The sequence below is a fragment of the Pollachius pollachius genome (assembly GCF_949987615.1).
Source record: "Pollachius pollachius genome assembly, chromosome: 9".
NCBI classification, from domain to species: domain Eukaryota; kingdom Metazoa; phylum Chordata; class Actinopteri; order Gadiformes; family Gadidae; genus Pollachius; species Pollachius pollachius.
Window position 1 is genome coordinate 11,553,413 of NC_136942.1, and position 27,500 is coordinate 11,580,912.

The 27,500-nt window shown below is 51.5% G+C and overlaps 2 protein-coding genes across 2 annotated transcripts in view; one reads left to right on the forward strand and one right to left on the reverse strand.

Annotated features, from left to right (window-relative positions):
• Positions 1 to 8,905: 8,905 nt before the first annotated feature.
• LOC307080880 (voltage-dependent calcium channel subunit alpha-2/delta-4-like) overlaps positions 8,906 to 27,500 on the forward strand; it is a gene marked incomplete at both ends in the record, with an annotated part of 26,429 nt that continues 7,834 nt past the window's right edge. Inside the window, 27 exons of the mRNA XM_079743837.1 lie at positions 8,906 to 8,997; positions 9,611 to 9,692; positions 9,791 to 9,907; positions 10,111 to 10,170; positions 10,652 to 10,814; positions 11,490 to 11,621; positions 12,126 to 12,186; positions 12,755 to 12,905; positions 13,369 to 13,443; positions 14,509 to 14,598; positions 14,717 to 14,830; positions 15,599 to 15,677; positions 15,819 to 15,952; positions 16,224 to 16,241; positions 16,952 to 17,029; positions 17,253 to 17,333; positions 17,624 to 17,698; positions 17,868 to 17,954; positions 18,087 to 18,158; positions 18,427 to 18,488; positions 18,790 to 18,857; positions 18,989 to 19,034; positions 19,338 to 19,435; positions 20,256 to 20,352; positions 20,952 to 21,044; positions 22,293 to 22,414; positions 23,071 to 23,139. Of these exons, the coding sequence (XP_079599963.1) occupies positions 8,906 to 8,997; positions 9,611 to 9,692; positions 9,791 to 9,907; positions 10,111 to 10,170; positions 10,652 to 10,814; positions 11,490 to 11,621; positions 12,126 to 12,186; positions 12,755 to 12,905; positions 13,369 to 13,443; positions 14,509 to 14,598; positions 14,717 to 14,830; positions 15,599 to 15,677; positions 15,819 to 15,952; positions 16,224 to 16,241; positions 16,952 to 17,029; positions 17,253 to 17,333; positions 17,624 to 17,698; positions 17,868 to 17,954; positions 18,087 to 18,158; positions 18,427 to 18,488; positions 18,790 to 18,857; positions 18,989 to 19,034; positions 19,338 to 19,435; positions 20,256 to 20,352; positions 20,952 to 21,044; positions 22,293 to 22,414; positions 23,071 to 23,139 (2,416 nt within the window). The remainder of the gene's footprint in view (positions 8,998 to 9,610; positions 9,693 to 9,790; positions 9,908 to 10,110; positions 10,171 to 10,651; positions 10,815 to 11,489; positions 11,622 to 12,125; positions 12,187 to 12,754; positions 12,906 to 13,368; positions 13,444 to 14,508; positions 14,599 to 14,716; positions 14,831 to 15,598; positions 15,678 to 15,818; positions 15,953 to 16,223; positions 16,242 to 16,951; positions 17,030 to 17,252; positions 17,334 to 17,623; positions 17,699 to 17,867; positions 17,955 to 18,086; positions 18,159 to 18,426; positions 18,489 to 18,789; positions 18,858 to 18,988; positions 19,035 to 19,337; positions 19,436 to 20,255; positions 20,353 to 20,951; positions 21,045 to 22,292; positions 22,415 to 23,070; positions 23,140 to 27,500) is intronic.
• Positions 24,545 to 26,508, reverse strand: LOC307080881 (trophoblast glycoprotein-like; the record flags this gene model as incomplete). The annotated part of the gene is made up of 4 exons (XM_079743838.1): positions 24,545 to 25,065; positions 25,280 to 25,570; positions 25,734 to 26,144; positions 26,469 to 26,508. The coding sequence occupies 4 exons, from the start codon at positions 26,506 to 26,508 to the stop codon at positions 24,545 to 24,547; spliced, it is 1,263 nt and encodes a 420-aa protein (XP_079599964.1).

Sequence of the window (27,500 nt, forward strand, 5' to 3'; positions counted from 1 at the left end):
CCGTGTCCTGGAGGTGGGCAAGGGTTTGTTGTTTCTTGAGGGTGAATCCGGGTGGAGGGGCACAGGGGGGTGGGGGGGAGGTTGTTTTGTTTTCATTTGACTGGGACATCCCCCCCCCCCAACCAGACAGGGAGGGACACTTCAGAGGATCAGAGGCAGACAGACAGACAGGCAGAGAGACAGGCAGACAGACAGGCAGACAGACAGGCAGGCAGACCGACAGACAGGGAGACAACCAGACAGGCAGACAGACAGCCAGATGTAATGCCAAGCAGGCAGGAGGACAGACAGACAGACAGACAGGTAGATAGGAAGATAAACAGACAGACAGACAGATACATAAGCAGACAGGACTATGTTGTGGACCTGAGCTGGATCAGAACATATCTCTGCTCATGTACTGCTGTTGGAGTATTCTGGGATGCTCTGTGTGCCAGGCTGGGTGGGGGCTGCGAGGGTTGCCGTGGGCGACGGGGTGTGTGGTTGCTTACTAGCAGGTTATTTAGAGACGCAGTGACACAGGTCCGCGGCCGCGTTCCAATGGGCCTCCGATGAGGAGGTCTCCTACCCTCGCCCTCCTAGATGACCAGGCAGCCTCAGACCGAGGGAACATTGGAGTGTCCTACTCAGGAAGGGCTTTGGAGACGTTTCCACTGGTCAGCAGACAGCCAGACCTGCTGCTGCTCCTCTCCTTGGAAGTGTAGAACGAGCCATAGGAAGGAAGACGCAGGAAATAGTTTTGGAATCCAGCCTAGGATGTCCCATCAGGATAAGAGATCCGGTTTTCACTCTTCAGATTAAAAGTTCCACTATGACCCTTCAAAATAAGAGTTCCTATATGACCCTTCAGAATAAGAGTTCCAATATGCTGCTCCTCTGCTCCACACCTCTGCCGGGGGTGAATCATCGTGAAAGGGTGAACGGATGTAAATGGATGCTGTGTTTGTGAGTGGGTGAATCTTTGACGGGGTTGTGTGAGAGTGTGTGCGACTGAGTTACATGAGTATGTGAGTGTGTTTGTGTGTCTGTTTGTTTGTGTGTGAGATTTTTGTGAGTGTGTGCATGCGTGTGTCAGTGTGTTTTTGTGTGTGTGCTTGTTTGTGGTGTGTTTGTGTGTGTGCTTGTTTGTGTGTGTGTGTGTGTGTGTGTGTGTGTGTGTGTGTGTGTGTGTGTGTGACTAGGTGAAAGTGTATGTGAATGAGTGAATGTCCTCTAAGTGCCCCGTCTCCTCAGCGGTCGGTAACCGGGCCGGAATCCTGCGTGTCGGCCAACTGGCCCAGAGAGAGATTAGACCATACTGGAGCCTGTGTGTGTGTGTGTCTATGTGTGTGTGTATGTGTGTCTATCTGTCTGTCTATGTCTCTCTCTAAAGAACAGCTGTCCTTGCTCAACACATTTCTTCTGACTTGCCTGTACACACACACAAACACACACACACACAAGCACACATACACACAGACCGCACGCACAAACACACACAAACGCGCACACACACACACACACACACACAGGTCATAGTCTCCTCACCATGTATTGTGGACCCTGTACTGAGGTCTCTGAACCGTGTGGACCTGTTGAGTCTGGAGGTCCTGGTCCTACAGGACCGGTCTATGAGGTGAATTTATGGTCCGTGTGTTGGAGACGATTCAGTCGCAGGTTGTAAATGTTCCTCGTGTCGACGTGAGTTATGATGAGCATTACGCTCTTCACCTGCCACCTCATCTGGCCCAGGATTTAAAAGCCATCATCATGTTCATTTTTGATCTCCTCCCCTCTCCTCTCCCCCTCCTAAGTTCTGAGTGGAGATTCCCCACCAGAAGGTTCTGGACCTCCATATTCTGCTGTGGAATGTGTGTCAGAGTAATGGTTAGGGTTTGAGTCTTTTGGTTTAGAGAGCATACACCATCACCTCCTCACCCACCAGCCCCACCTCCTCCCCCACTTCCACCATCACCCCCCCACCCCACCCAGGCAGGGTGCCCGGAGGGGGGCGGTCATCATGTGCTACACCAGTGGAACATGTGCGGGACAATTTCATGATTCTTCCAGAAATGGACAGCTGCAGAATTACACTAAAGCCCTCGGTTAGGAGGGATTAGGGCTGTGGGTGTGTGTGTGTGTGTGTGTGTGTGTGTGCATCAGTATGCTAGCTGTATATTGTAGCAGTCAGCTACAATCTATCCTATCTCCCCTATATCCACTATATCTCTATCTTATCCCTATACCTCCTCCTCCTCTCCTCTCGCCTCCTCTCATCTCTCCTCCTCCTCCTCTCTCCTCCTCCTCCACCTCCTCCTCCTCCTCCACTCCTCCTCTCATCCTTCTCTTCCTCCTTCTCCTCCTCCTGCCTCCAAATGGTGTCAGGAACCTGCACATAAACACCTCCTCCTTAATCCAGATACATCAGTCACAATGCAGCTCACCACCCCAGTGTCCCTGTGGGTTGACTGTGTGTGTGTGTGTGTGTGTGTGTGTGTGTGTGTGTTTGCGCTTTTGTGCCAGTTTGTGAATGTACGTATGCTACGTATGTTTGTGTGTTTCTGTTTGTGTTCATGTGTGCGCTTGTGTGTGTGTGTATCTTTGTGTCTGTGTGCGTGTATCTATGTGTGCGTGCGCGTGTATCTGTTTGTGTGTGTGTGCATGTGTGTGTGTGTTTGCGTAGGTGCGTGTGTGTGTTTCTGTTTGTGTGTGCGTGCATGTGTGTGTGTGCGTAGGTGCGTGTTTCTGTTTGTGTGTGTGTGTGTTTCTGTTTGTGTGTGCATGCGTGTGTGTGTGTGCGTAGGTGCGTGTTTCTGTTTGTGTGTGTGTGTGTGTGTGTGTGTGTGTGTGTGTGTGTGCGCGTGCGTGTGAGTGTGTGTGGGCTCGTATTGAGGCCTCCTGCTGACAGACAGGCTCCGCAGCAGCCAGTAAAGCGGCTCTAGCTCCGCCCCCGCGTGCCGCTCTGGGACCGTAAGCCGGGCGACCAGGAGCCTTTACTCCTTTCATAAAGAGGTTACGGGTCAGGAGATACCTTCAGAGGGCTCTGGGCTCCAGCCCACTGGGTTCCACTGGAGGAACTCAGTGGGTTTACATGGGCAGCCAAGTCTGGTCAAAGCTGATAACAGCTTTACAGTCAGTCTGATAGACACGCGCCACTGTGTGTGTGTGTTTGTGTGTGTGTGTGTGTGTGTGTGTGTGTGTGTGTGTGTGTGTGTGTGTGTGTGTGTGTGTGTGTGTGTGTGTGTGTGTGTGTGTGTGTGTGTGTGTGTGTGTGTGTGTGTGTGTCCCAGGGGTCAAGGTCCTCGCGTCCCCCCCACCCATCAGGACGCTGCAGCCGTGACCTTTGACCTGAGTTTTCTTTACAGCAGGTCGGGCGTTGAGCTGCCGCGCCATGTTGTTGAAGGGCTCTGGGCCTCAGGACTGTCTGTTCCATCCCCAGTGTCCTCAATCTACCTGTCTCTGTACTGTCTAACCCCTACCTGCTCCTTAAAGACATTGATCTGTACTGTCTAACCCCTACCTGCTCCTTAAAGACATTGATCTGTACTGTCTAACCCCTACCTGCTCCTTAATGACCTGTCTCTGTACTGTCTAACCCCTACCTGCTCCTTAATGACCTGTCACTGTACTGTCTTACCCCTTACCTTCTCCTTAATGACCTGTCTCTGTACTGTCAAACCCCTACCTGCTCCTTAATGACCTGTCTCTGTACTGTCTAACCCCTACCTGCTACTTAATGACCTGTCTTCGTATTGTCTAACCCCTACCAGCTCCTTGATGACTTGTCTCTGGACTGTCTAACCCCTACCAGCTCCTTAATGACCTGTCTCTGTACTGTCTAACCCCTACTGCTCCTTAATTACCTGTATCTGCATTCACTGTAAGTCTCTTTGGATAAAAACATCTGATCAATAATCAAGGAGCCTCCTACTACCTAACTACAGTACTTTACTGAATACTGAGTATGAACTATTGGAACCTGCAGAGCGCGGTTTCCGTGGCGACGCGAGGTGATTGACAGCAGCAGGTCTGTAGGATTAGAAGAACGTTAGCGGGCCAAACCGGGGCCCTCAGGAACCTGGAAGTACACACACACACACACACACACACACACACACACACACACACACACACACACACACACACACACACACACACACACACACACACACACACACACACACACACACACACACACACACACACACACACACACACACACACACACACACACACACACGTCTCTGTAGGGCTGTCTGATGACAGAGCACCCTGCCCCCCCCTGCCTCCTGCCAGGAGCGTGCCAGGCCTGACAGCTGGTCTGGCACGCCCCACCACCCACACCACCCCCACCCCACCTCTATCCCCTGACCACCCCCACCCCACCTCTATCCCCTCACCACCCCCACCCCACCTCTATCCCCTGACCACCCCCACCCCACCTCTGGGTACCGCTGGCTTACACAGCAGTGATAGTTCATGAGGAACCCCCACATCCCAAGAACCCAAAGACCCCTAGACCACAAGAGCTCCAGAACCTCCAGACCTCCAGACCACTAGACCTCCAGACCTCCAGACCTCTAGACCTCCAGACCTCCAGACCACTAGACCTCCAGACCACTAGACCTCCAGACCAATAGACCTCCAGACCTCCAGACCTCTAGACCTCCAGACCAATAGACCTCCAGACCTCCAGACCACTAGACCTCCAGACCACTAGACCTCCAGACCACTAAACCTCCAGACCTCCAGACCACTAGACCTCCAGACCACTAGACCTCCAGACCTCCAGACCACTAGACCTCCAGACCAATAGACCTCCAGACCTCCAGACCTCTAGACCTCCAGACCAATAGACCTCCAGACCTCCAGACCACTAGACCTCCAGTCCTCCAGACCACTAGACCTCCAGACCACTAGACCTCCAGACCACTAGACCTCTAGACCTCCAGACCAATAGACCTCCAGACCTCCAGACCACTAGACCTCCAGACCTCCAGACCACTAGACCTCCAGACCACTAGACCTCCAGACCTCCAGACCAATAGACCTCCGACCACTGGACCTCCAGACCTCCAGACCACTAGACCTCCAGACCTCCAGACCACTAGACCTCCAGACCACTAGACCTCCAGACCACTAGACCTCAGACCACTAGACCTCCAGACCTCCAGACCTCAGACCACTAGACCCCCAGACCACTAGACCTCCAGACCACTAGACCTCTAGTCCTCCAGACCACTAGACCTCCAGACCACTAGACCTCCAGACCTCCAGACACCTGGGACCACTAGACCTCCAGACCTCAGACAACTAGACCACTAGACCTTCAGAACACTAGACCTCCAGACCTCAGACCACTAGACCTCCAGAACTCCAGACCTCAGACCACTAGACCTCCAGACCTCCAGACCACTAGACCTCCAGACCTCCAGACCACTAGACCTCCAGACCTCCAGACCTCAGACCACTAGACCTCCAGAACTCCAGACCTCAGACCACTAGACCTCCAGAACTCCAGACCTCAGACCACTAGACCTCCAGAACTCCAGACCTCAGACCACTAGACCTCCAGACCTCCAGACCACTAGACCTCCAGAACTCCAGACCTCAGACCACTAGACCTCCAGACCTCCAGACCACTAGACCTCCAGACTTCCAGACCACTAGACCTCCAGACCTCCAGACCACTAGACCTCCAGACCAATAGACCTCCAGACCTCCAGACCACTAGACCTCCAGACCACTAGACCTCCAGACCTCCAGACCTCAGACCACTAGACCTCCAGACCTCCAGACCACTAGACCTCCAGACTTCCAGACCACTAGACCTCCAGACCACTAGACCTCCAGACCAATAGACCTCCAGACCTCTAGACCTCCAGACCAATAGACCTCCAGACCTCCAGACCACTAGACCTCCAGACCACTAGACCTCCAGACCACTAGACCTCCAGACCTCCAGACCACTAGACCTCCAGACCTCCAGATCTCAGACCACTAGACCTCCAGACCACTAGACCTCCAGGTGTTGGTGGTGTTGATAATGGTAGTGGTAGTAGTGTTAATAGTGGAAGTGGAGGTGGAAGTGATGGAGGAGGTTGCGGGGTGGTGGAGGAGGTGGTGTTGATAGTGGTGGTGGAGGTGGAGGGGGTGTGGCTTCATGCTACGCTAGGCTAGGCGGTCTGCTAGCTGTGCGTGCGCTGTGCAGCTGGAGCTTAGCCGTTGAGGCTGTGATGGAGCGCGGGTGGTGTCCTGTCACAACAGCTGCACAGCGCAAAGACCACAGACAGACAACACTCTAGCCTCCACCCCCTCCTCCTCCTCCACCCCCTCCTCCTCTTCAACCACTACAAGCACATCCTCCACAACTCCTCTCACACTACCTCCTCCACCAGCACCTCCTCCTCCACCACCACCACCTCCACCACATCCTCCTCCACCTCCACCACCACCACCAGCTGCACCACCACCTCCACCACCAGCTCCACTACAACCTCCTCCTCCACCACTACTACAAGCACCTCAACCTCCACCATCACATCTACCACTCCCCCCTCCACCACCAAAACATCCTACACTACAACCTCCTACACCACCATCTCCTCCTCCACCATCCCCTCCACTTCCACCATCACCATCTCCCCCACCACATCTACCACTCCCCCCTCCACCACCACCCCTTTCACCACAAAACTAACTACACATAACTAGTTCCAGCACTGGGTCTAGGGTAGTCCCAATACTTGGTCTAGGGTAGTGGCAGAAGGGTCTAGGGTAGTACCAGTACTGGGTCTAGGCTAGTTCCAGTACTGGGTCTAGGCTAGTTCCAGTACTGGGTCTAGGCTAGTTCCAGCACTGGGTCTAGGGTAGTCCCAATACTTGGTCTAGGGTAGTACCAGTACTGGGTCTAGGCTAGTCCCAGTACTGGGTCTAGGGTAGTCCCAATACTTGGTCTAGGGTAGTACCAGTACTGGGTCTAGGCTAGTCCCAGTACTGGGTCTAGGGTATAAGCAGCACTGGGTCTAGGGGAGTACCAGTACTGGGTCTAGGGTAGTACCAGTACTGGGTCCAGGGTAGTCCCAGTACTGGGTCCAGGGTAGTCCCAGTACTGGGTCTAGGGTAGTACCAGTACTGAAATGGTGGGCTGCAGTCCAGTCCTTAAACACTAGATGGCAGTCTTTGCCTATTGTTCCTCAGCTACAGAGAGAGATGAGTGAGAGGAGTGAGACAGACAGACAGACAGACAGACAGGCAGACAGACAGACAGACAGACAGACAGACAGACAGACAGACAGACAGACACCGGTTCATATTTCACATTGTTTGCTTGCTTGATTTGATTTGATTAAATATAGAGAGAAACAAGAAAAGCAGTGGAAGAAGATAGAGAGAGTCCGGGGTCACTAGACAGATCTCAGTATAGGCTGTCGGACCTGTGATGTCAGGACTTCACCACAATCAGCTCATATTCAATCAAATATCTGTCTAATTAAATCTATCTAATTAAATTCTAATTAAATATTTGTTTAGAAAAACAAAGAAGAATAGTATCACAGGAAAACTTCAGGAAAATCTTTTAAAGGAAAACTAGAAAAAGTGATAATTGTGTGTTTAAAAGAAAAATATATAGTCTGTACTGCCTCCTACGCTACGATGCGCACGCAGCCCTCGTGTTCCTCTGGTCAGTCGGATCAGTGACCACAGATTTTCTCGTAGACACCAAGCTAACTCTCGCTAGCTCTCCCACTAGCTAAACTACTCTATTTGGGCTTTTAAGAGATAATAGTTTAAGTCTGTGGATCTCTAGCTGTCCTGAATATACGATACGCCCGAACCGCCAACCCAAATACACACAGCACTGTGTGTGTGTGTGTTAGCTGCAGGTCACCCAGTTTCAGCCTAAACTAAATCGACGGGACTTTCCTGCTCCCCCATTGGTCGGACACTAACCCATCTCCACCCTGATTGGTGGGCCAGGAGCCTGTCTCCACAAATTACTGTAATCCTCTTAGAGAGAATCGGTCCCTGTTGTCCAATCCCCCCCCCCTCCCCTCGTGTGTGTCTGTGTGTGTGTGTGTCTGTTTGTGTATGAGTGTGAGAGAGTGTGTGTGGGGTCTTAATCCAAGTGGATTAGGTGGTAAATTTGGCGACGAGAGAGGAGAGAGGCTCACACCATCAGTGCTGCTCCTGCACCTCCCTCCTCCTGCACCTCCTGCTGCCTGCTCCTCCTCTTGCACCCCCTGCTGCCCGCTCCTCTAGCACCTCCTGCTGCCGCTCCTCATCCTCCTGAAGTCCTCAGCGTGCAGCTCTCTGACTGGGATGCCGACGGCGGGCGGACCGCTCCCTTGCAGCTGATTGGTTTACATGAGGATGACCATGTGACCTGTGACAGCAGCAGTATTGGGGAAACCTCCAAACTCCTCCTCTTCTCCTCCTGGTCTTAAACATCCTCCTGCCGGGACCGTCGGAGTTCCCCAGAGCGGCTCCTGGTGTTGTTGTTATTATGTTCGTCATGGTAATAGGTCCTGGGGGCGGTTGATAATTGGTTTGTTGGAGTGGTTGTCCTGGTAACGGGCTTCTGGTTGATTCTTTGTATTTCAGGATGAATGGAAGGATGTCAATGGGTGACCATCTCCTAGCAACCACTTCCTAGCAACCATATCCATACAACATCCGCCTGGCAACCGTCTCCTAGCAACCATCTCACACCACCTAGGCACGATATCCAAACAACAACCTCCTGTCGGTCTCCTAGCAAGTCTCCGGGGGGACCTCCTCTTGGTGTGCTGGCTGCCTGTAGGCTGAGCATGAAGAACCCGGTTCCCCTCTGGCTCCTCTCGAACTAAACCAAGACCTGAGTCCTCATCCTGACCCCAGAGAGGAGCTGAGCCAGGAGGTCTAGACCTGAGGACCTCCAGGGACAATGGATACCGGGACCAGAGTGATTCTGCTCCTGATGGGCTTTTGCAGCCTGTGGGACTCAGGTCAAGCCCAGATGAAGATCCCACCAGAAACGTGAGTTGGTCACCCTCTCCCCTTTCCCCCTCTCCTCTCCTCACCTTTCCTCTCTCCTCTCCTCTTGTCACCTCTCGTCACCCCTCTCCTCCCCTATCCAGGCAGATTAACTGTAATTTGCTCCCTCTCTGTCTGCCCTACATCACATGTTTTGGGTCAAGGCTGGGGTTATTTCATCCAGCGCTAGAGTCACGATGTTATGTTGGAGTCAGTTCTGGAGTTAAGGTGTTAGTTAGTTTTGATGTAATGTTCTAGTTAAGATGTCACGTTATAGACAAGGTCTAGAGGTATAATGTAATGATCTAGTTATGATATAACTTTGTAGTCAGTTCTAGAGTTATGATTTCATGTTCTAGAGTCCATTCCCTGGAGTTATGAGGTGATGTTGGAGAGTTAGCATAGCTAGTGCTATGATGTAATATTGTAGTCCAGTCAGTTCCAGTTCAATCTCCCACTCTCTGTCTGTCTGTCTGTCTCCCCCTTACGCCTGATCTATCTATCTATCTGTCTGTCTGTCTGTCTGTCTGTCTGTCTGTCTGTCTGTCTGTCTGTCTGTCTGTCTGTCTGTCTGTCTGTCTGTCTGTCTGTCTATCTATCTATCTATCTATCTCAGGGTTCAGCAGTGGGCATCTGTCCTGTCCGTCCAGCTCCGTGACATCACCACCAAATACTCTGGATCTCTGCTGCTCCAGAAGGTAAGTACCAATGACCACCATGGAACAAATACCATTCCATTCAAACTAATGGCCTGGGAACGTCCCTGAACCGTAAAGTAACGTGTGTGTGTGTGTAGAAACTGAAAGATGTGGAGCCCATCGTGAAGATCGTGGAGCTGGACGGGATGGACCTGGTGAAGGACTTCTCTGAGGACATTGAGCGCATGCTGGGCAGCAAGATGAAGTCTGTAAAGGTAGAGACCCATCCGTTAGCAGTTATCCGGTAGCAGTTAGAGGTTAGCGGTTAGAAGTTAGAGGCTAGCAGGTAGCGGTCAGCAGTTAGAAGTTAGCGGTCAGCAGTAGGCAGCTCTGCAGCCAGTGTTCAGCTGTGAGATGTGGTCCCTCCACACAAAGCGGATCTCAAACCCATGTCCTGGATGCTTATGTTCCTCTGTAGAGGTTAGCGGAGTCAGCCGAAGACGCAGATCTCTACCACGAATTCAACGCCACTATGCAGGTCAGTGGAGTCCCTTCTTCTCGTTTTCTGTTATGGTTCTATGTGTTATGGTTCTAAGTTCACAACTACTTCATGGTTCTATGTGTTGTAGTTCTAAGGTCAGTTTTCCTACTATAACTATGTTCAGTTTGACTACTATAGCTCCAAGGTTCTATGTGTTATGGTTCTACGCTCAGTTTGACTACTATAACTCTGTGTTGTGGTTGCACGGTCAGTTTGACTACTATCACTTTGTGTTGTGGTTCTACGGTCAGTTTGACTATTAACACTCCATGGTTCCATGTATTGTGGTTCTACGCTCATTTTGACTACTATAACTCCATGGTTCTATGTGTTGTGGTTCTACGGTCAGTGTGACCACTTTAACTATATGCGTTGTGGTTTTACATTCAGTTTGACCGCTATAACTCTGTGTTGTGGTTCTACGTTCAGTTGGACTACTATAACTCCATGGTTCTATGTGTTGTGGTTCTACGCTCAGTTTGACTACTATAACTCCATGCTGATCAACTCGGGGGATGAGGACGGGAACTTCGCCCCGCTGGGAGGAGACTTTCCCCTGGAGGAGAACGAACACTTCAACCAGCTGCTGGTCAATGTCCAGCAGAGCGACATCCAGGTCCCCACCAACGTCTACAACCGAGGTCTGACCCCCCAGACCCCCTATGGACCCCCATAGACCCACAGGATCCCCCAGACCCCCTATAGACCCACAAGAACCCCCAGACCCAAAAGACCCCCAATACCCCCAGACCCCTTATCCAGATCCCCACGTACGTCTCTAACTGAGGTCTGACCCCCCAGACCCTCTACAGACCCCCCAGACCCCCTATAGATCCCCAGACCCTTCATTCAGGTCCCCACCAACGTCTACAACAGAGGTCCAACTCCCTAGTCCCCCCATAGACACCCCAGACCCCTCATCCAGGTCCCCATGTACATCTACAACCGAGGTCTGGGCCCCATAGACCCCATGGACCCCTCAGACCCTGGACCCAGACCGCTCTCATCCAGCCCCTGCACACTGGATATTAAACCAGGACTTCTAACGTTACAGTGCATGCTCCTTCCAGTACCCCTGAGCAAGACTGTTTGTACATCACGCTGTAATAGGCTCAAAGTACTTGTGACCTCACAAAGGACAGTACAGAGATTCAGCCCAACCTGTCCGGAGAGGAAACATCTAGACTATGATTCAGCATTATGAACTCATAATGTATTATTATTATATTATTGTTTCGTGGTTTGGAGTCCTGATCTAACCCAGTGGAGGGTGATGTGTGTGTGGAGCGGATCTGATCAGTTTTCGTCCTCTGCAGACCCCAACATCCTGAACGCCATCTACAACTCGGAGGCTCTCAACGATGTCTTCATCAACAACTTCCAGAAGGACCCCACCCTCACCTGGCAGTACTTCGGCAGCTCCACTGGCTTCTTCAGGATCTACCCCGGTGAGGTTCCTAGCAAGGTTCCTCAGGATCTACCCTGGATCAGGCTGCTTAAAAAGGTTCCTTAAGGATGCTCCTCAACGATGATCTCCACCCCTGTTCAAGTCACATCCACTTCATGTGTGGAGCGCTTTAGCCCCAGGTCTAGTCTCAAAGGGCTTCACAGCTTCACAGTATCCAACACTAGCTCATCCTCAGCCCTCTAGTGGACGTGGAGAAAAACCCAAAACCAAGACGGAAGGACCCTGTAGAAGGTCCACAGAAGAGGATCCTCCTTCAAGGGTTGGTTAGGAGGGAAATAGGTGCTGAAGGAGATGATCTTTTACCACAGCTCTGTAAAGATGATCTCTGGTGTCAGGGTTCGTTGATAGTTCCTTACGTTCTTAAGGGATGCACTTCAAGCAGCGTTGTCTAAATGTCCTTGGTTCTGTTAAGAGGGAACTGGTTTGTTTCAGAGCTGAGAGCCGTGTGAAGGTCAGGTATATAACCATCATGACGTCTCCTCAGGGATCAAATGGACTCCAGACGCCAACGGTGTGGCCGCATACGACTGCAGGAACCGCAACTGGTGAGTGAGGTGTTGTGGATGTTGACTGACTGTGAGGGTTAGGAGGTAGACCTCAGTATCTTAGTGTGAGGAGGTAGACCTCAATATCTATAGGTTAGGAGGTAGACCTCAGTATCTAAGGGTTAGGAGGTAGACCTCAGTATCTAAGGTAGCGTTAGGAGGTAGACCTCAGTATCTAAGGTTTAGGAGGTAGACCTCAGTATCTAGACCTCAGTATCTAAGGGTTAGGAGGTAGACCTCAGTATCTAAGGGTTAGGTGGTAGACCTCAGTATCTTAGTGTTAGGAGATAAACCTCAGTATCTTAGGGTTAGGAGGTAGACCTCAGTATCTAGACCTCAGTATCTTAGGGTTAGGAGGTAGACCTCAGTATCTTAGTGTTAGGAGATAAACCTCAGTATCTTAGGGTTAGGAGGTAGACCTCAGTATCTTAGGTTTAGGAGGTAGACCTCAGTATCTTAGTGTTAGGAGATAAACCTCAGTATCTTAGGGTTAGGAGGTAGACCTCAGTATCAAAGGTATCTGAGGTGGTGTCAGGAGGTCTGAGGTGATAGTATGCGGTCCCTGCAGGTACATCCAGGCGGCCACTTCTCCTAAAGACATCATCATCATGGTGGACATCAGCGGCAGCATGAAGGGTTTGAAGATGACCATCGCCAAGCACACCATCAACACCATCCTGGACACGCTGGGGGAGAACGACTTCGTCAACATCATTGCTGTGAGAACCGCCGTCCTACTGTCTGTCCCATTCTAACTAAGTCATGTTGTGTCATCTCCGAGTGAGCCAAAGAGCACAGCGCACCTTCAGAGTGGAGGAGCCATCCACAGAAGTGTTCTGGTGAGGACCTGCTAAGTCGTGGTGCAGAGTTGCACCACGACTGTTGGAGGTTTTAAGAGTTGTTCCGATACCGATACAAGTATCAGAAATTCCTCAGATACTGCCTAAAACACAGTATTGTATCGGTGAGTATGCAAATCTATGCGCTGATCCGATATCATCACATGACTAGCTTATTAACTACACAGAGAACATCAAACACTACGATATTATGCTGCCTTCGTTAACGGTTGGACGTGGAAAGTCGGAATGGGAAACGCGTCATCCCCGACCTGGTGTCTCCGATAGCTCAGCAGGGGTCCATTCTCCACCCATGGGTCTAACATGTCCGTTGTCTGTCCAGTACACAGACTACGTCCGCTACGTGGAGCCCTGCTTCAGAGGCACGCTGGTGCAGGCTGACCTGGACAACAGGGAGGTAAGACCGTTATCCTGCCCCGGCCTGCAGGGGGGCCAGGCTAATCAGCCAGGGTGAGGCTAATCAGCTGGGGATCAGCGGATATTCATCCCACACCTTGAGCCTCCTGGCCCAGGAGAAACCCTGTGGGATTAGCCCACTAACCTACTTTAGCACAGTGAGTGCCACCTGTAGCCTGCATGACTTAGCCCTTCTTCTAAGGGGCTAGGTGGGCATGGTGCAATCTGTCAGAATGTATTAGAGCTATGCTATATGTTAGGAGTTAGCCTAGCATTGTTCTATCTGTCTGAATGTATTAGAGCTATGCTATATGTTAGGAGCTAGCCTAGCATTGTGCTATCGGTCAGAATGTATTAGAGCTATGCTATATGTTAGGAGCTAGCCTAGCATTCTGCTATCTGTCAGAATGTATAAGAGATATGCTATATGCGAGGAGCTAGGCTAGCATTCTGCTATCTGTCAGAATGTATAAGAGCTATGCTATATGCGAGGAGCTAGGCTAGCATTCTGCTATCTGTCAGAACGTATATGATTTATGCTATATGCAAGGAGCTAGGCTGGCATTGTTCTATCTGTCAGAATCTATTAGAGCTATTCTATAAGTAAGGAGTTACGCTAGTGTTGTGCTATCTGTCAGAATGGATTAGAGCTATGCTGTATGTGAGAAGCTGGGCTAGAAGGTCTTAGAGCGATGCTATCCCTTCCTAATGTGCTGCTTTGTGCCAGCCGGCTGGCACTAGCATTGAGAAGGATAAGCCGTTACTGGCTAGAATCTTCTAAAGTCCCACACTGCCCTGTGAGGTCCAACAAGAGAGCAAGGAGCCAAGTCCAGAGGATCTGATTAGTGCAGAACCTCCTAATCTCAGATCCACTCTTAAACGGCTTCACAGGCAACACTTTATAGAGCCCACTAACACGATCTCACTCTCTCTCTCTCTCTCTCTCTCTCTCTCTCTCTCTCTCTCTCTCTCTCTCTCTCTCTCTCTCTCTCTCTCTCTCTCTCTCTCTCTCTCTCTCTCTCTCTCTCTCTCTCTCTCTCTCTCTCTCTCTCTCTCTCTCTCACAGCACTTCAAGACGTTGGTGGATGGTCTTCATGTTAAAGGAGAAGCAAAGATCAACAAGGCCATGAAAGAGGCTTTTAAAGTCCTCAACCAGGTGTGTGTGTGTGTGTGTGTGTGTGTGTGTGTGTGTGTGTGGACTTGCTCCCTGGGTCAGGGCAGCATGTGTAACCAGGTGTGTGTTTGTGTGTGTGTGTGTGTGTTTGTGTGTGTAGACCCGCTCCCTGGGTCAGGGCAGTATGTGTAACCAGGCCATCATGCTGATCACCGACGGAGCGATGGAGGACTACGAGGAGGTCTTCAAGGAGTTCAACTGGCCGGACCGCCGGGTAGGTCCAGCTCCCGGATCCCTGAGGTTCTTGCTCCTCTGGTTCCTCTGGTTCCTCTGGTTCCTCAGGGCACCCTCTGGTTCCTCTGGTTCCTCAGGGCTCCCTCTGGTTCCTCAGGGCACCCTCTGGTTCCTCTGGTTCCTCAGGGCACCCTCTGGTTCCTCTGGTTCCTCAGGGCTTCCTCTGGTTCCTCTTGTTCCTCTGGTTCCTCTGGTTCCCCAGGGCTCCCTCTGGTTCCTCAGGGCACCCTCTGGTTCCTCTTGTTCCTCTGGTTCCTCAGGGCTCCCTCTGGTTCCTCTTGTTCCTCTGGTTCCTCAGGGCACCCTCTGGTTCCTCAGGGCTCCCTCTGGTTCCTCTGGTTCCTCAGGGCTCCCTCTGGTTCCTCTTGCTGCTCTGGTTCCTCAGGGCTCCCTCTGGCACCTCTTGTTCCTCTGGTTCCTCAGGGCTCCCTCTGGTTCCTCTGGTTCCTCAGGGCTCCCACTGGTACCTCTTGCTCCTCTGGTTCCTCAGGGCTCCCTCTGGTACCTCTTGTTCCTCTGGTTCCTCAGGGCTCCCTCTGGTTCCTCAGGGCTCCCTCTGGTACCTCTTGTTCCTCAGGGCACCCTCTGGTTCCTCAGGGCTCCCTCTGGTTCCTCTGGTTCCACTGGGCTCCCTCTGGTTCCTCTGGTTCCTCAGGGCTCCCTGTCGTTCCTCTGGGTTCCTGTGGGTAAAGGGCTCCCATTGGTTCTGGTTCCTGATTGGTTCCTGATGTGTGTGTGTGTTGTCCAGGTGAGGGTATTCACCTACCTGATTGGCCGAGAGATGACCTTCGCTCAGAACACCAAGTGGATCGCCTGCAACAACAAAGGTTCTGACCTTTGACCTCTGACCCCTGCACCACATCCTGTAGCATGTTAGCCGTTAACACAGTAGTGGTTAGCATGCTAATGTGAGAGCATTAACGTGTGTGTGTGTGTGTGTGTGTTTGTGTGTGTGTGTGTGTGTGTAGGGTACTATACCCATATCTCTACACTGGCTGACGTCCAGGAGAACGTGATGGAGTACCTCCATGTCTTGAGCCGACCGATGGTCATCAACCACGACCACGACATCATCTGGACCGAGGCCTACATGGACACTGTGGTGAGGCAGACACACACACACACACACACACACACACACACGTTAATGCTCTCACAGAAACAGACACACACATACACAAAAACACTAACATACACACAAGCACACACACAGACACACGATCACTCTCACTCACTCACACTCACTCACTCATTCACTCTACCCCTGAAGCCCGATCCATACATATTAGCACATCCATCATCTATCATCTGTGCGTCGTCCTTCCTGTGTGAACTCATTTTCCCATCATGCTCTGCTATCCATCAACCGCCAGCTCCCAAACACCAATAAGGTAAAGTTGACCTGATAGATGATCAATAGATAAACCTATAGAGGATCAATAGATAAAGCTATAGAGGATCAATAGATAAACCTGTAGAGGTTCAACAGATAAACCTTTTGATTATCAATAGATAAACCAATAGATGATCAATAGATAAACCTATAGAGGATCAATAGATACACCTATAGATTATCCACAGATATAGCTATAGTGTCGATAGATGTAGAGTATACCTGCCGTGTATCAATAGATAAACCTATAGAGGATTAATAGATACACCTATAGATTATCCACAGATATAGCTTTAGAGTGTCGATAGATGTAGAGTATACCTGCCGTGTATCAATAGATAAACCTATAGAGGATCAATAGAATAGACCAATAGATGACAGATAGATCAATAGATATAGACTGGGAGCTGCCCAGTACAACCATGGCCTTCCACTTCCTCTGTTATCACAGAGCCAGCTGATTAGCACCTTTAATGCAAGCGCTGCCTTATTAGCATCTTTAGCATGAGTGCTAGCTGATTAGCATCTTCAACAAAGCGCCAGCTGAATAGCATCTTTAGCGTGAGCACTAGCTGACTAGCATCTGTAGCGTGAGCACTAGCTGTTTAGCATCTTTAGTGTGAGTGCTAGCTTACAAGCATCTTTAGCATGCGTGACAGCTGATTAGCATCTTTAGCGTGCGCTAGCTAAAGGTTCCTTCCCATGCAGCTCTTCACCACCAAGGCCCAGAGCCTGCTGCTGATGACCTCCGTCGCCATGCCCGTCTTCAGCAAGAAGAAAGAGACGGTCAGTTATCCCCAGCAAGCCTTTAGCACTTGGCCTGCAGCATTTAGTACTGTGCATCCAGCCGTTAGCCTTCAGCACTTCTGATTTAGCCTCGGGAGCTAACCAGGTATTCTGTGATCTCACTCCACAGATGCTACAATGCTAATGTCAGTGTAGCGTGTTTGAACTCTCAGGTTGTTGATGGTACTAATCCTGAACTGTGATTGGCTGCCTGTCTCTCCAGCTGTCCCACGGGATCCTGCTGGGCGTGGTGGGGACCGACATCCCCCTGCTGGAGCTGATGAAGCTGGCTCCACGCTACATGGTACGTCCTCCTGCACCTCCACCTCTCCTCCACCTCTTCCACCACTTTCCCTCCACTGCCTCCTCTCCTCCACTTCTCCTCCAACTCTCCTCCTCCTCCACCTCCACCTCTTCCACCTCTCCTCCTCCACTGCCTCCTCTCCTCCACTTCTCCTCCACCTCTCCTCCTCCTCCACCTCTCTTCCACCTCCATCTCTCTCCTCCAGCCTCATCTCTCTCCTCCACCTTCAGGCACAGGTATAATTAAGTTGAGTGTGTAATGAAAATAAGCCCCTCCCCCTCTCCTCCCAGCTTGGTGTCCATGGTTACGCCTTCCTCGTCACCAACAACGGATACATCCTGGCCCACCCTGACCTCCGACCCCTGGTGAGCTCACCTGCACACACACTGGAGCTGCACACAAGAATGACATCACAAGAAAAGTACATTATTGACATTATAAAATAACTCGAGTATGTGTGTGTGCTTGGCTTTTGTGTTTGTGTGTGTTTGTGTGTGTGTGTCTTTGTGTGTGTGTGTGTGTGTGTGTGTGTAGTATAAGGACGGCAGGAAGCTGAAGCCAAAACCGAACTACAACAGTGTGGATCTCGCTGAGGTGGAGTGGGAGGATACAGAAGAGCTGGTCAGCACACACACATGCACACATATACATACACACACACACACATGCACACATAGGTGTACAGTATATATATGTTTATGTTCACGTGTGTGTGTGTGTGTGTGTGTGTGTGTGTGTGTGTGTGTGTTCCAGCTGCGTACCGCCATGGTGAGAGGGGAGACCGGTAGGATGAGTCTCAATGTCCGCGCTTCGCTGGACAAAGCAGTGAGTCAGCAGAAATACAACATCTACATAACATCTAGACTATAACATCTAGAATATAACATCTAGAATACAACATCTAGAACATAACATCTATAATATAACATCTAGAACATAACATCTAGAACATAACTTCTACATTAAAACATATGGAATATACCATAGAGAAGACTGTAGAATCTAAGTGTCCTCACACACGTCTATCAGTAGGAATTGTTCTCACACTCTTCTATCAGTATGAAGCATCCTAAATACGTTTCCTCTCCTGCAGAAGCGTCCTTTGTTCCTGGTCAACGACTACTTCTACACCAGCATCTCAGAGACCCCCTTCAGGTATATATTATAGAATGTATATATTATTATGATTTATTCTATATCCAGTATGGATAATATGTGTCTGCAGTGTGATATGAATAGCATAATAGGTATCAGGGTACTAGCATGAGCAGCAGAGCATGTAGTGTGACATGGTGCTGTACTGCCGACCAGGAACCACTAGAGGGCAGCGGAGAGCAGCTGATAACACCAGATCTTCTGATTCAGCATTCAGCACTGAGACACCGACGGTCAGGCTGTGTAGCAGCAGGCTGTGGCCACCAGGGGGGGGCCTTGTTAACTCTCTGTGTCCTCACAGCTTCGGGATGGTTCTGACCAAAGGTCACGGGCAGTACATGGTCATGGGGAACGTCTCTGTGGAGGAAGGTAGGTCCCAACGTGGAGATCGTTTGACACATATATATCAATATATATCGATATATATGAACGTCATAAGTCCTATATATTGACCTGACAGTTGCTTTATGTCTGACCTGAGGAACCTTTCCTCTCCCCAGGCCTCCACGACCTCATGTCTCCGGATCTCAGCATCTCCTCTGAGTGGTAAGTCCTCGCATCGCTCACTTCCTGGAGCACGACATCACTTCCTGTACCATGAAGTCCCTTCTTGTATCATGACCAGTGTGTGTCTCTTTGTGTGTGTGTGTGTGCGTGCATATGTGTGTGTGTGCGCGTGTGTGTGTGTGTGTGTCTGTGTGTGTGTGTGTGTGTGTGTGTGTGTGTGTGTGTGTGTGTGTTGGCGTCTGTCTGTGTGTTGGCTTGTGTGTGTGTGTGTGTGTGTGTGTGTGTGTGTGTGTGTGTGTGTGTGTGTGTGTGTGTGTGTGTGTGTGTGTGTGTGTGTCTCAGGACCTACTGTGAGCTGGACATCGACCCTCACCACCGCAAGTACAGCCAGCTGCAGGCAGCGACCCGCTACCTGCTGGGGAAGGAACCGGACCTGGAGTGTGAGTCCAGTACCCCCTAGATCAGCAGAACCCTCTAGACCAGCAGAACCCTCTAGACCAGCAGAACCCTCTAGAGTCTAGACCAGCAGAACCCTCTAGACCAGCAGAACCCTCTAGACAAGCAGAACCCTGTAGAGTCTAGACCAGCAGAACCCTCTAGATCAACAGAACCCTCTAGATCAGCAGAACCCTGGAAACCAGCAGAATCCTGTAGATCAGCAGAACCCTGGAGACCGGCAGAACCCCCTTGACCAGCAGAACCCTCTAGACCAGCAGAACCCTCTAGACCAGCAGAACCCTCTAGAGCAGGGCTGCCCAATTTGAGGCCGATTTTATTTGGCCCGCGCCTTACCCACTGTATATATTATTGTTTTCCGCCATCAGCGCTCGGAATCTGCGCTCGCTCTCATTGAATATTATTTATTGATGCACTTCCATTCCTGACCCTAGAATAACATTGTGATACATTGATGGTAGGGTGGCGCTGTTGAGCTCCTATCCTGTTCAGCCGCCTCCCACATATTTGACTAAATATACTGAAAAATTTAAATTTTGGCCCACAAGCCTCCCCACGATTACATTTTGGCCCTCCACTGGGAAGAATTTGGGCCCCCCTGCTCTAGAGTCTAGACCAGCAGAACCCCCTAGACCCAGCAGAACCCTCTAGAGTCTAGATCAGCAGAACCCTCTAGACCCAGCAGAACCCTGGAGACCAGCAGAACCCCCTTGACCAGCAGAACCCTCTAGACCAGCAGAACCTTTAGCCGGTCTGGGAGGAGTAGGAGTGTCCTGCTGATGCTCCTCTCCTCCCGTTGCCTAGGTGATGAGCGCCTGCTGCAGCAGACCCTGTTCGACGCCGTGGTAACGGCCCCCCTGGAGGCCTATTGGAATGCCCTGATGCTCAACGAGCCAGACGGGTAACACACCTAACCCCAGCACCTAACCCCACCCCCTAACACCACCATCTAACACTGCCATCTAACCCCACCATCTAACCCCACCCCCTAACACCACCATCTAACACCAACATCTAACCCCACCCCCTAACACCACCATCTAACACCACCATCTAACCCCACCCCCTAACACCACCACCTAACACCAACATCTAACACCACCATCTAACACCACCCCCTAACACCACCATCTAACACCGCCATCACATCAAACACCGGCATCTAACATTACCACCTAAAGCCACCATCTAACACCACCACCTAACCCCACCATCACATGAAACACCACCATCACATCTAACACCACATCAAACACCCTAACACCACCATCAAATCAAACACAACTAACACCACCCTCACATCAAACACCACCATCACATCTAACACCACTAACACCAAATCTAACACTCTAACACCACCATCAAATCAAACACAACTAACACCACCCTCACATCAAACACCACTAACACCACCCTCCTATCAAACAACACTAACACATCAACATGAGACGAAGTGATGTCTGCCGAGTGTTTCTGAAGGTGAAGGTGTTTCCGCTGCAGGGTGATGGAGGGGGTGGAGACGGCATTCCTTGGGACGCGCTCGGGCCTGACCAGGCTCTTCAGATACGCTGGGCTGGAGACCAGAATTGCCAAGTAGGTCACCGGATAACACCGCCCGATAACACCACCCGTAAACACCACCCCATAACACCATCCAATAACACAGCACGATAACACCGCCCGATAACACCACCCCATAACACCAACCCATAACACCACCCGATAACACCGCCCGATAAAACCATCCCATAACACCACGCCATAACACCGCCCGATAACACCACCCCATAACACCATCCAATATCACCGCCCGATAACACCGCCCGATAACACCGCCCCATAACACTGCCCGATAACACCACCCGATAACACCACCCGATAAAACCGCCTGATAACACCACCCCATAACATCACACGATAGCACCAGATACGATAACACCGACCGATAACACCACCTGATAACACCACCTGATAACACCAACCGATAACAGCACCCGATAACACATATATTACCTGTTAGCTTGATGTTACCTGTTAGCATCATGTCACCTGTGACATGTGATGACATCTTGTGATGTCAGCTCCTATGTTCCCCGCAATCTATCTATCTTTACGGTAGACTCTCAGCCAGTGTTTCCGCTAGTAAAAATTGGTGCCGGTCATGTGACCTGGAAGGTTTCAGTTTAACGTTTTTAGATCGGGCCCAGAAAATCAAGCCCGACCCGACCCGAGCCCGTACAGGTTCTGTCCGAGCCCGGCCCGGCCCGACACATTCACTGTAATTATGAGTCCAAGCCCGATTTCAACCCGACATTTTTTTAATACATGTGTAACTTTGTACACATTTGTTACTTAGGCCTACTCTGCTTAATATATATGTAAGGAATAATGTATAGAACGCCGGTCATTATCGGGAAAATAATCCCCGACAGGGTGAACAGGACACCGACGTGCAGCGGAGGTGTCTTGCTTCGCCCTGAAGGGGCTTATTTTCGATAATGACCGGCGACGTTCTATATATTATCCCGCTTATTACACAGCTACTTGCCAAAACGAAAAAATAACTTCACATGGTGTGTTTTTTTTTTTTTTTACACAAATTATTCGTTACCAGCATTCGTAGTGTTGATCAGCAGAAAACTAGTCCGCCAAAGACGTTGACGTCGCTTAGCAACCGAAGACGCTGGGGTTGTTACCGGACTACTACCCATGCAAGTGAACGGAGCGTTCCACGGCATTGAGAAGTCCGGAGTAATAAAGGCCTATAATATTTCTGTTTGATGTTGATTTGAGGTTTGATGTTACCTGTTAGCATCATGATGTGGTGTTTTGGCTGGACAGGAAGTTCCTGACCCCCTCTGATAAGGACAACCTGTTCACCGTGGACCACTTCCCTCTGTGGTACCGCCTCGCCGTGGAAAACCCTCCTGGAAAGTTCTACTACTACAGCGTCAACGATAAAGGTCTGCTCCTCTCCTTTCCTCCTCCCTTCTCCTCTCTCCTTCCTTTTCCTCACTTCTCTTCTCCTCTCCTCTCTCCTCCCTCCCCCTCCCCTCTCTCCTCTCTCCACCTCTCTCCTCACCTCTCCTCTCTCCTAACTGTCTCCCTCCTCCTCTCTTCTCACCTCTCCTCTCCTCCCCTCTCTCCACCGCTCTCCTCCCCTCTCCTCTCTTCTCTCCTCTCCTCCCTTCTTCTCTCTCCTCACCTCTCCTCTCTCCTCCTTTCTCCTCTCTTCTCCTCCCCTCTCCCCCCTCCCCTCTCCCCTCTCCTCCTCTCTCCTCCCCTCCTCTCCCCTCTCCTCCCCTCCTCTCCTCTTTCCTCCTATCTCCTCTCTCATTTCTAAACCAAACAAAGTAAAATTGACCCTCCACACTTTGGTACTAATAATTGGTACTAATAATTGGTACTAACACTAATAATCTTGATGTAATGTGTTAAATAGTGTCAGTGTTTGTATAACGTAGACATCGCCTATCACTACAACCAGTTTGTTTCAGATGTCACTTCTCAGGATGAAGCTACCAATTAGAGTCGACCTGAAGACTTGAAGTTTCATTTGGTCTTCCGAACAGGAAGTGAACTCTCTTCCTCTTCCTGTCTTCTTTGTGTGCCGCTTCAGGAACAACGTTTGTGGTCGCCACAACGGCCGTGACGATGTCTACAGGGGGGAGGACGGCCTTGGTGGGGGGTGAGTTCCATCGCATTCTCCTGTCTGGTCTGCAGGTATACAGCCCACTGTGGACAGATGATATCACAGCCCACTGTAGACAGGTGATTTCACAGCACACTGTGGACCAGTGATATCCCAGCCTGCTCTGACTGGTGATATCCCAGCCTGCTCTGACTGGTGATATCACAGTCTGCTCTGACTGGTGATATCAAAGCATGCTGTGGACCATTGATATCACAGCCTGCTCTGACTGCTGATATCACAGCCTGCTCTGACTGCTGATATCACAGTCTGCTCTGACAAGTGATATCGCAGGTTGCTCTAAACAGGTGATATCACAGTCTGCTCTGAAAGGTGATATCACAAGATGCTCTGTACAGGTGATATCATACCTTGTTCTGACAGGTGATGTCATGCTCTGACAGGTGATGCCATGCTCTGGCTGGAGGTGCTTTCTCTGACTTGCTGCTGGGTGTAGACTTTGTTAGACAGCAGTAGTGTCGTCACTGTCATGATCTTTGTCTTTTAAGAGGTGAGTGTAGCGTTACGAGATGGATGGTGTTCAGGGTGTTTCACTGCTCAGTATCAGGAAGCACTAGAGCTGACTCATGGAAACACTTTATTGGGTCCTCAGAGGTAAACACACAGAATCAGTACAGGTGCTTGGTGTCCTATCAACTATTCTGAGAAACAGATAGTTAGGGTTAGGGTCAGCTCTCTGGTCATTGATTGTAATATGGGTGTCCATGTAAGCTACAACATCTAGATAACTAGCTCTACACTTTCAACAGTATTTCCAGCAATGGTTGTGGTCTGGAATGATGTTGAGGTCCTAAAGGTCAAACACGTTCAAGGTTCATCTCCTTGGCTATCCTCACTAGTGCTCACTAGCAGCTATGGTTCAGTTGCAGTCAAGGGGAAAATATGAAGGAACATAGCAGGAACTGAGGGGAACTGGACACAATTGCAGGTCAGCAGGGACTCTGAGTCCATCAGAGAGCTCCTCTGACCAAACACAACAGATCACGAGGTCAGAAGAGGAGGTAGCTTTAGGCTCTGAACAACAGACAAATCAACTTTCTAGACATCTTAATGCAGAGGAACTGAGGTACATTATGAGGCATAACGCTGCATTCTGGGTAGGGATGAGCGAGATCAGGTGGTCAGCAGGAGCTCCTCGTCATGTCCGGCTCTCACAACGTTATGGGTTTAGTCCTTGAGTGACTTCCAGTGAGTTCAGAGGCATGACATTAAGGAGCCAGCAGAGGTCAGAGGTCATCTAGTTCAAAGATGTGAATGGGAGATTGAACAATGGGTTTTGAACCCCAAACCTTTACACCCTAACCCGTGACAACCCCCCAGACTCAAACCGATATCAGGAACCCTAGCTCAGCGCCCCGCCCCCACACGGTCCATCGTCCAATCAGAAGCTGCTGATGCGGTAACTAGGGACGACCGGGCAGGGTTCTTTAGGCGGAACCTCTCCGTCCTCCTCCTCATCCTCCTCCTCCTCCTCCTCCTCCTCTTGCTCCTCCTCCTCTGGGGAGGTCAGGCTCATGGCGGGCCCCGCCCCCGTGGCCCCTCCCTGCAGGAGGAGGGGCTTCCCGCGGCGCTTGGCGCCCCGCTGGTACCTCGCCATCAGGGAGGCGTAGACGCAGCCGTAGGTGGCGGCAACCACCATCATCACGCACACAGTGCCGCAGACCACGCCCGCTACCGCCTGCGTGGCCCCGGCCCGCCGCACGCTGGCCGGCCTGTAGCGCGTCCGCACGCAGTCCTCCCCCCCGGAGTGGGGGCGGTGGGGGCAGGGGGGCCGCGAGGAGGGGGAGGAGGGGGAGGACCGGTCGTGCAGGCAGCGCAGGAACATCTCCGCCGGGAGGCTGCGCACCTCACGACCCTTGACCTCCAGGGGCAGGACGCAGGTCAGGGAGTCCAGCTGGCCGCCTACAGGGAGAGACACTGAGTATGTACTAGTACTACAGTATGTACTACAGTATGGGGTACTACAGTCTAGCTGGCCACCTGCAGGGAGAGAGACACTCAGTATGTAATACATTACGTGCTGGTACTACAGTATGTACTAAAGTATGTACTACTACTGACTAATGTCAGAAGGCACTAGTATCAGAAGGTCCTAGTATGTGGAGCCCAGACTGACCCCGGTAGACCATCCAGTCCAGCCAGTGCCGCAGACCCCCCAGCCGGCAGTCACACTGCCAGGGGTTCCCCGAAAGCTGCAGCTGCTCCAGTCTCCCCAGGGGCTCCAGCACGGCCCGCCCCAGGACGCTGAGCCGGTTCCGGGACAGGGACAGCCAGACCAGGCCCCTCAGGCCGCCCAGCAGCCCGGCCGGCAGCCACGCCAGCCCGTTGTCGGACAAGTCCAGACCCCGGAGCTGCCACAGCCCCTGGAAGCTGGCCCGGGTCAGACCCGGACCCCTGGAGCCGCTCCCTGGAAGGAGAGACCGGGTCATGAGGACGTCCCCTCCAACACGCTCATCAAACACACAAGAAGAAGGTGGCCCTGAGGTCAGAGGTCTTCAACCCTCTACCTTCTGGTCTTTGTAGACCCTCCAGGGGTCAGCGAGGGCGTTTACTGTACTCTGAGGCCCTACCTCCGTCCATCAGGGCAGGCTCCTCGGTGGTGTTCCGTGGTGGGTGGAGGTGGGTGGAGGCGCCCAGCGCGTTGGAGGACAGGTTGAGCCACCTCAGGCCCCCCAGGGCCAGGAACAGCCCGGGCTGGAGGCGGGCCAGCAGGTTCTGGGACAGGTCCAGCACCTCCAGGGAGGCGGAGGAGGACAGGTTGGCCAGCTCGGCGGGCCCCAGCCAGGAGAGGTTGTTCTGGGCCACGGAGAGGCCAGTGGTCCCCGGGGGCAGCGGGGCCGCGGCCCCCAGGGACACCAGACCCAGACCCGAGCAGTCGGTGCTGTTGCCCTCGCAGCTGCACACGTCCGGACAGCCGCCGGCCAGGCCCAGTAGGGCCAGTAGGACCAGTGCGGCCAGTAGTGCTCCAGCAATGGGACTGGCTGGGAGAGATAAGATAACATGGTACTCTGGGAGGGTGGGGGAGGAGACTGCGGTGTGTTTACATGTGCACTAATGAAACACTCTTAATCTGGTTGAGGCTCTCCTTACTGAGGCTCTTGTGAACACCTGAGTGTGATGAAGTGGTTCCGCTCATTACTGCAGAGATCACTGAACCATCGGTCCATGTAGCGTAGAAAGACCCGGAAGGCTTCATCCTCGAAGCAGAGCTGGTCCGCCGACCACAGCAGCAGGACATGGGAGGAAGGCCGTGAAGAAGTGTACCCTCACCCTGACCCTGGATCTGTGGGAGCCTCAGGACTTACCCCGCCCCCCCGGCCTCTGCTCCAACCTCTGGTTCCTCATGTCTGCTCTGAAGGCTGGTTGATGGATCAGTACTCAATGGTCTGCTGGTCCGATGGGTCAACGAGCCGAACCAGAGATCTGAAACATAGGAGACACAGAGACTGCTATTGGTTGTACTCGGAGCTGCCCAGTACAACCACAGTCTGCAACTGGTTCTACTGGGTGCTGCCCAGTATAACCACAGCCTCCTCCTGGTCTTCTGGGTGCTGCCTGGCTCCAGGGCTGTTGGGTTGGGGGTCGTAAAGCTTGTAATCTCAGATTAAGAACGGATTACTGCAAAATATGTCAGACCAACAGATTCTTGATGATCTACACAAACTAACAACTACACACCAACAACTAAACACCACCACACACACAGACACACACACACACACACACATGCGCACACACACACAAACACACACACACAATCAACCATGCATACATGGCAGGGGGGAGTGAGTGAAAAAGAGAGGGAGAGAGCTTGTGTGTGGGTGTTTTACTCTAGTTCTTTCGTAAAGTGCCCCCCAAGGCGATATCTTCTTAACAGCACTCAGCCCCCTTATCACACACACTCCCCCCCCCCCACACACACACACACACACACTCAGTACTACTAAACATTCTGCTTTATACTGCACCACAAGAAATCTGATTTTCTCCCGCTTTTCTGAGAGAAGCTCTGGTGTTCAGACTGAGAGAGGAGATGGACCCCCTGTCTCATGAGGACCTGAGGTCTGCTCAGGGGGTCCCCTGCCCTCCTCCTCCTCCTCCTCCTCAGACCTTCATCCTCACTCAGAAGGATCAGCAGAATGGCTCATAGGCTCTGGAAAGAGCATCTCACACACACAGACACACACAGACACATGCACAGTCATGGTCGCACACACACAGAAACATACACAAACGCACACGCACACACACATACTCTTAACACACACACACACACACACCCACACACACACACACACACACACAAACACACATAATCTTAACACACACAAAGATTA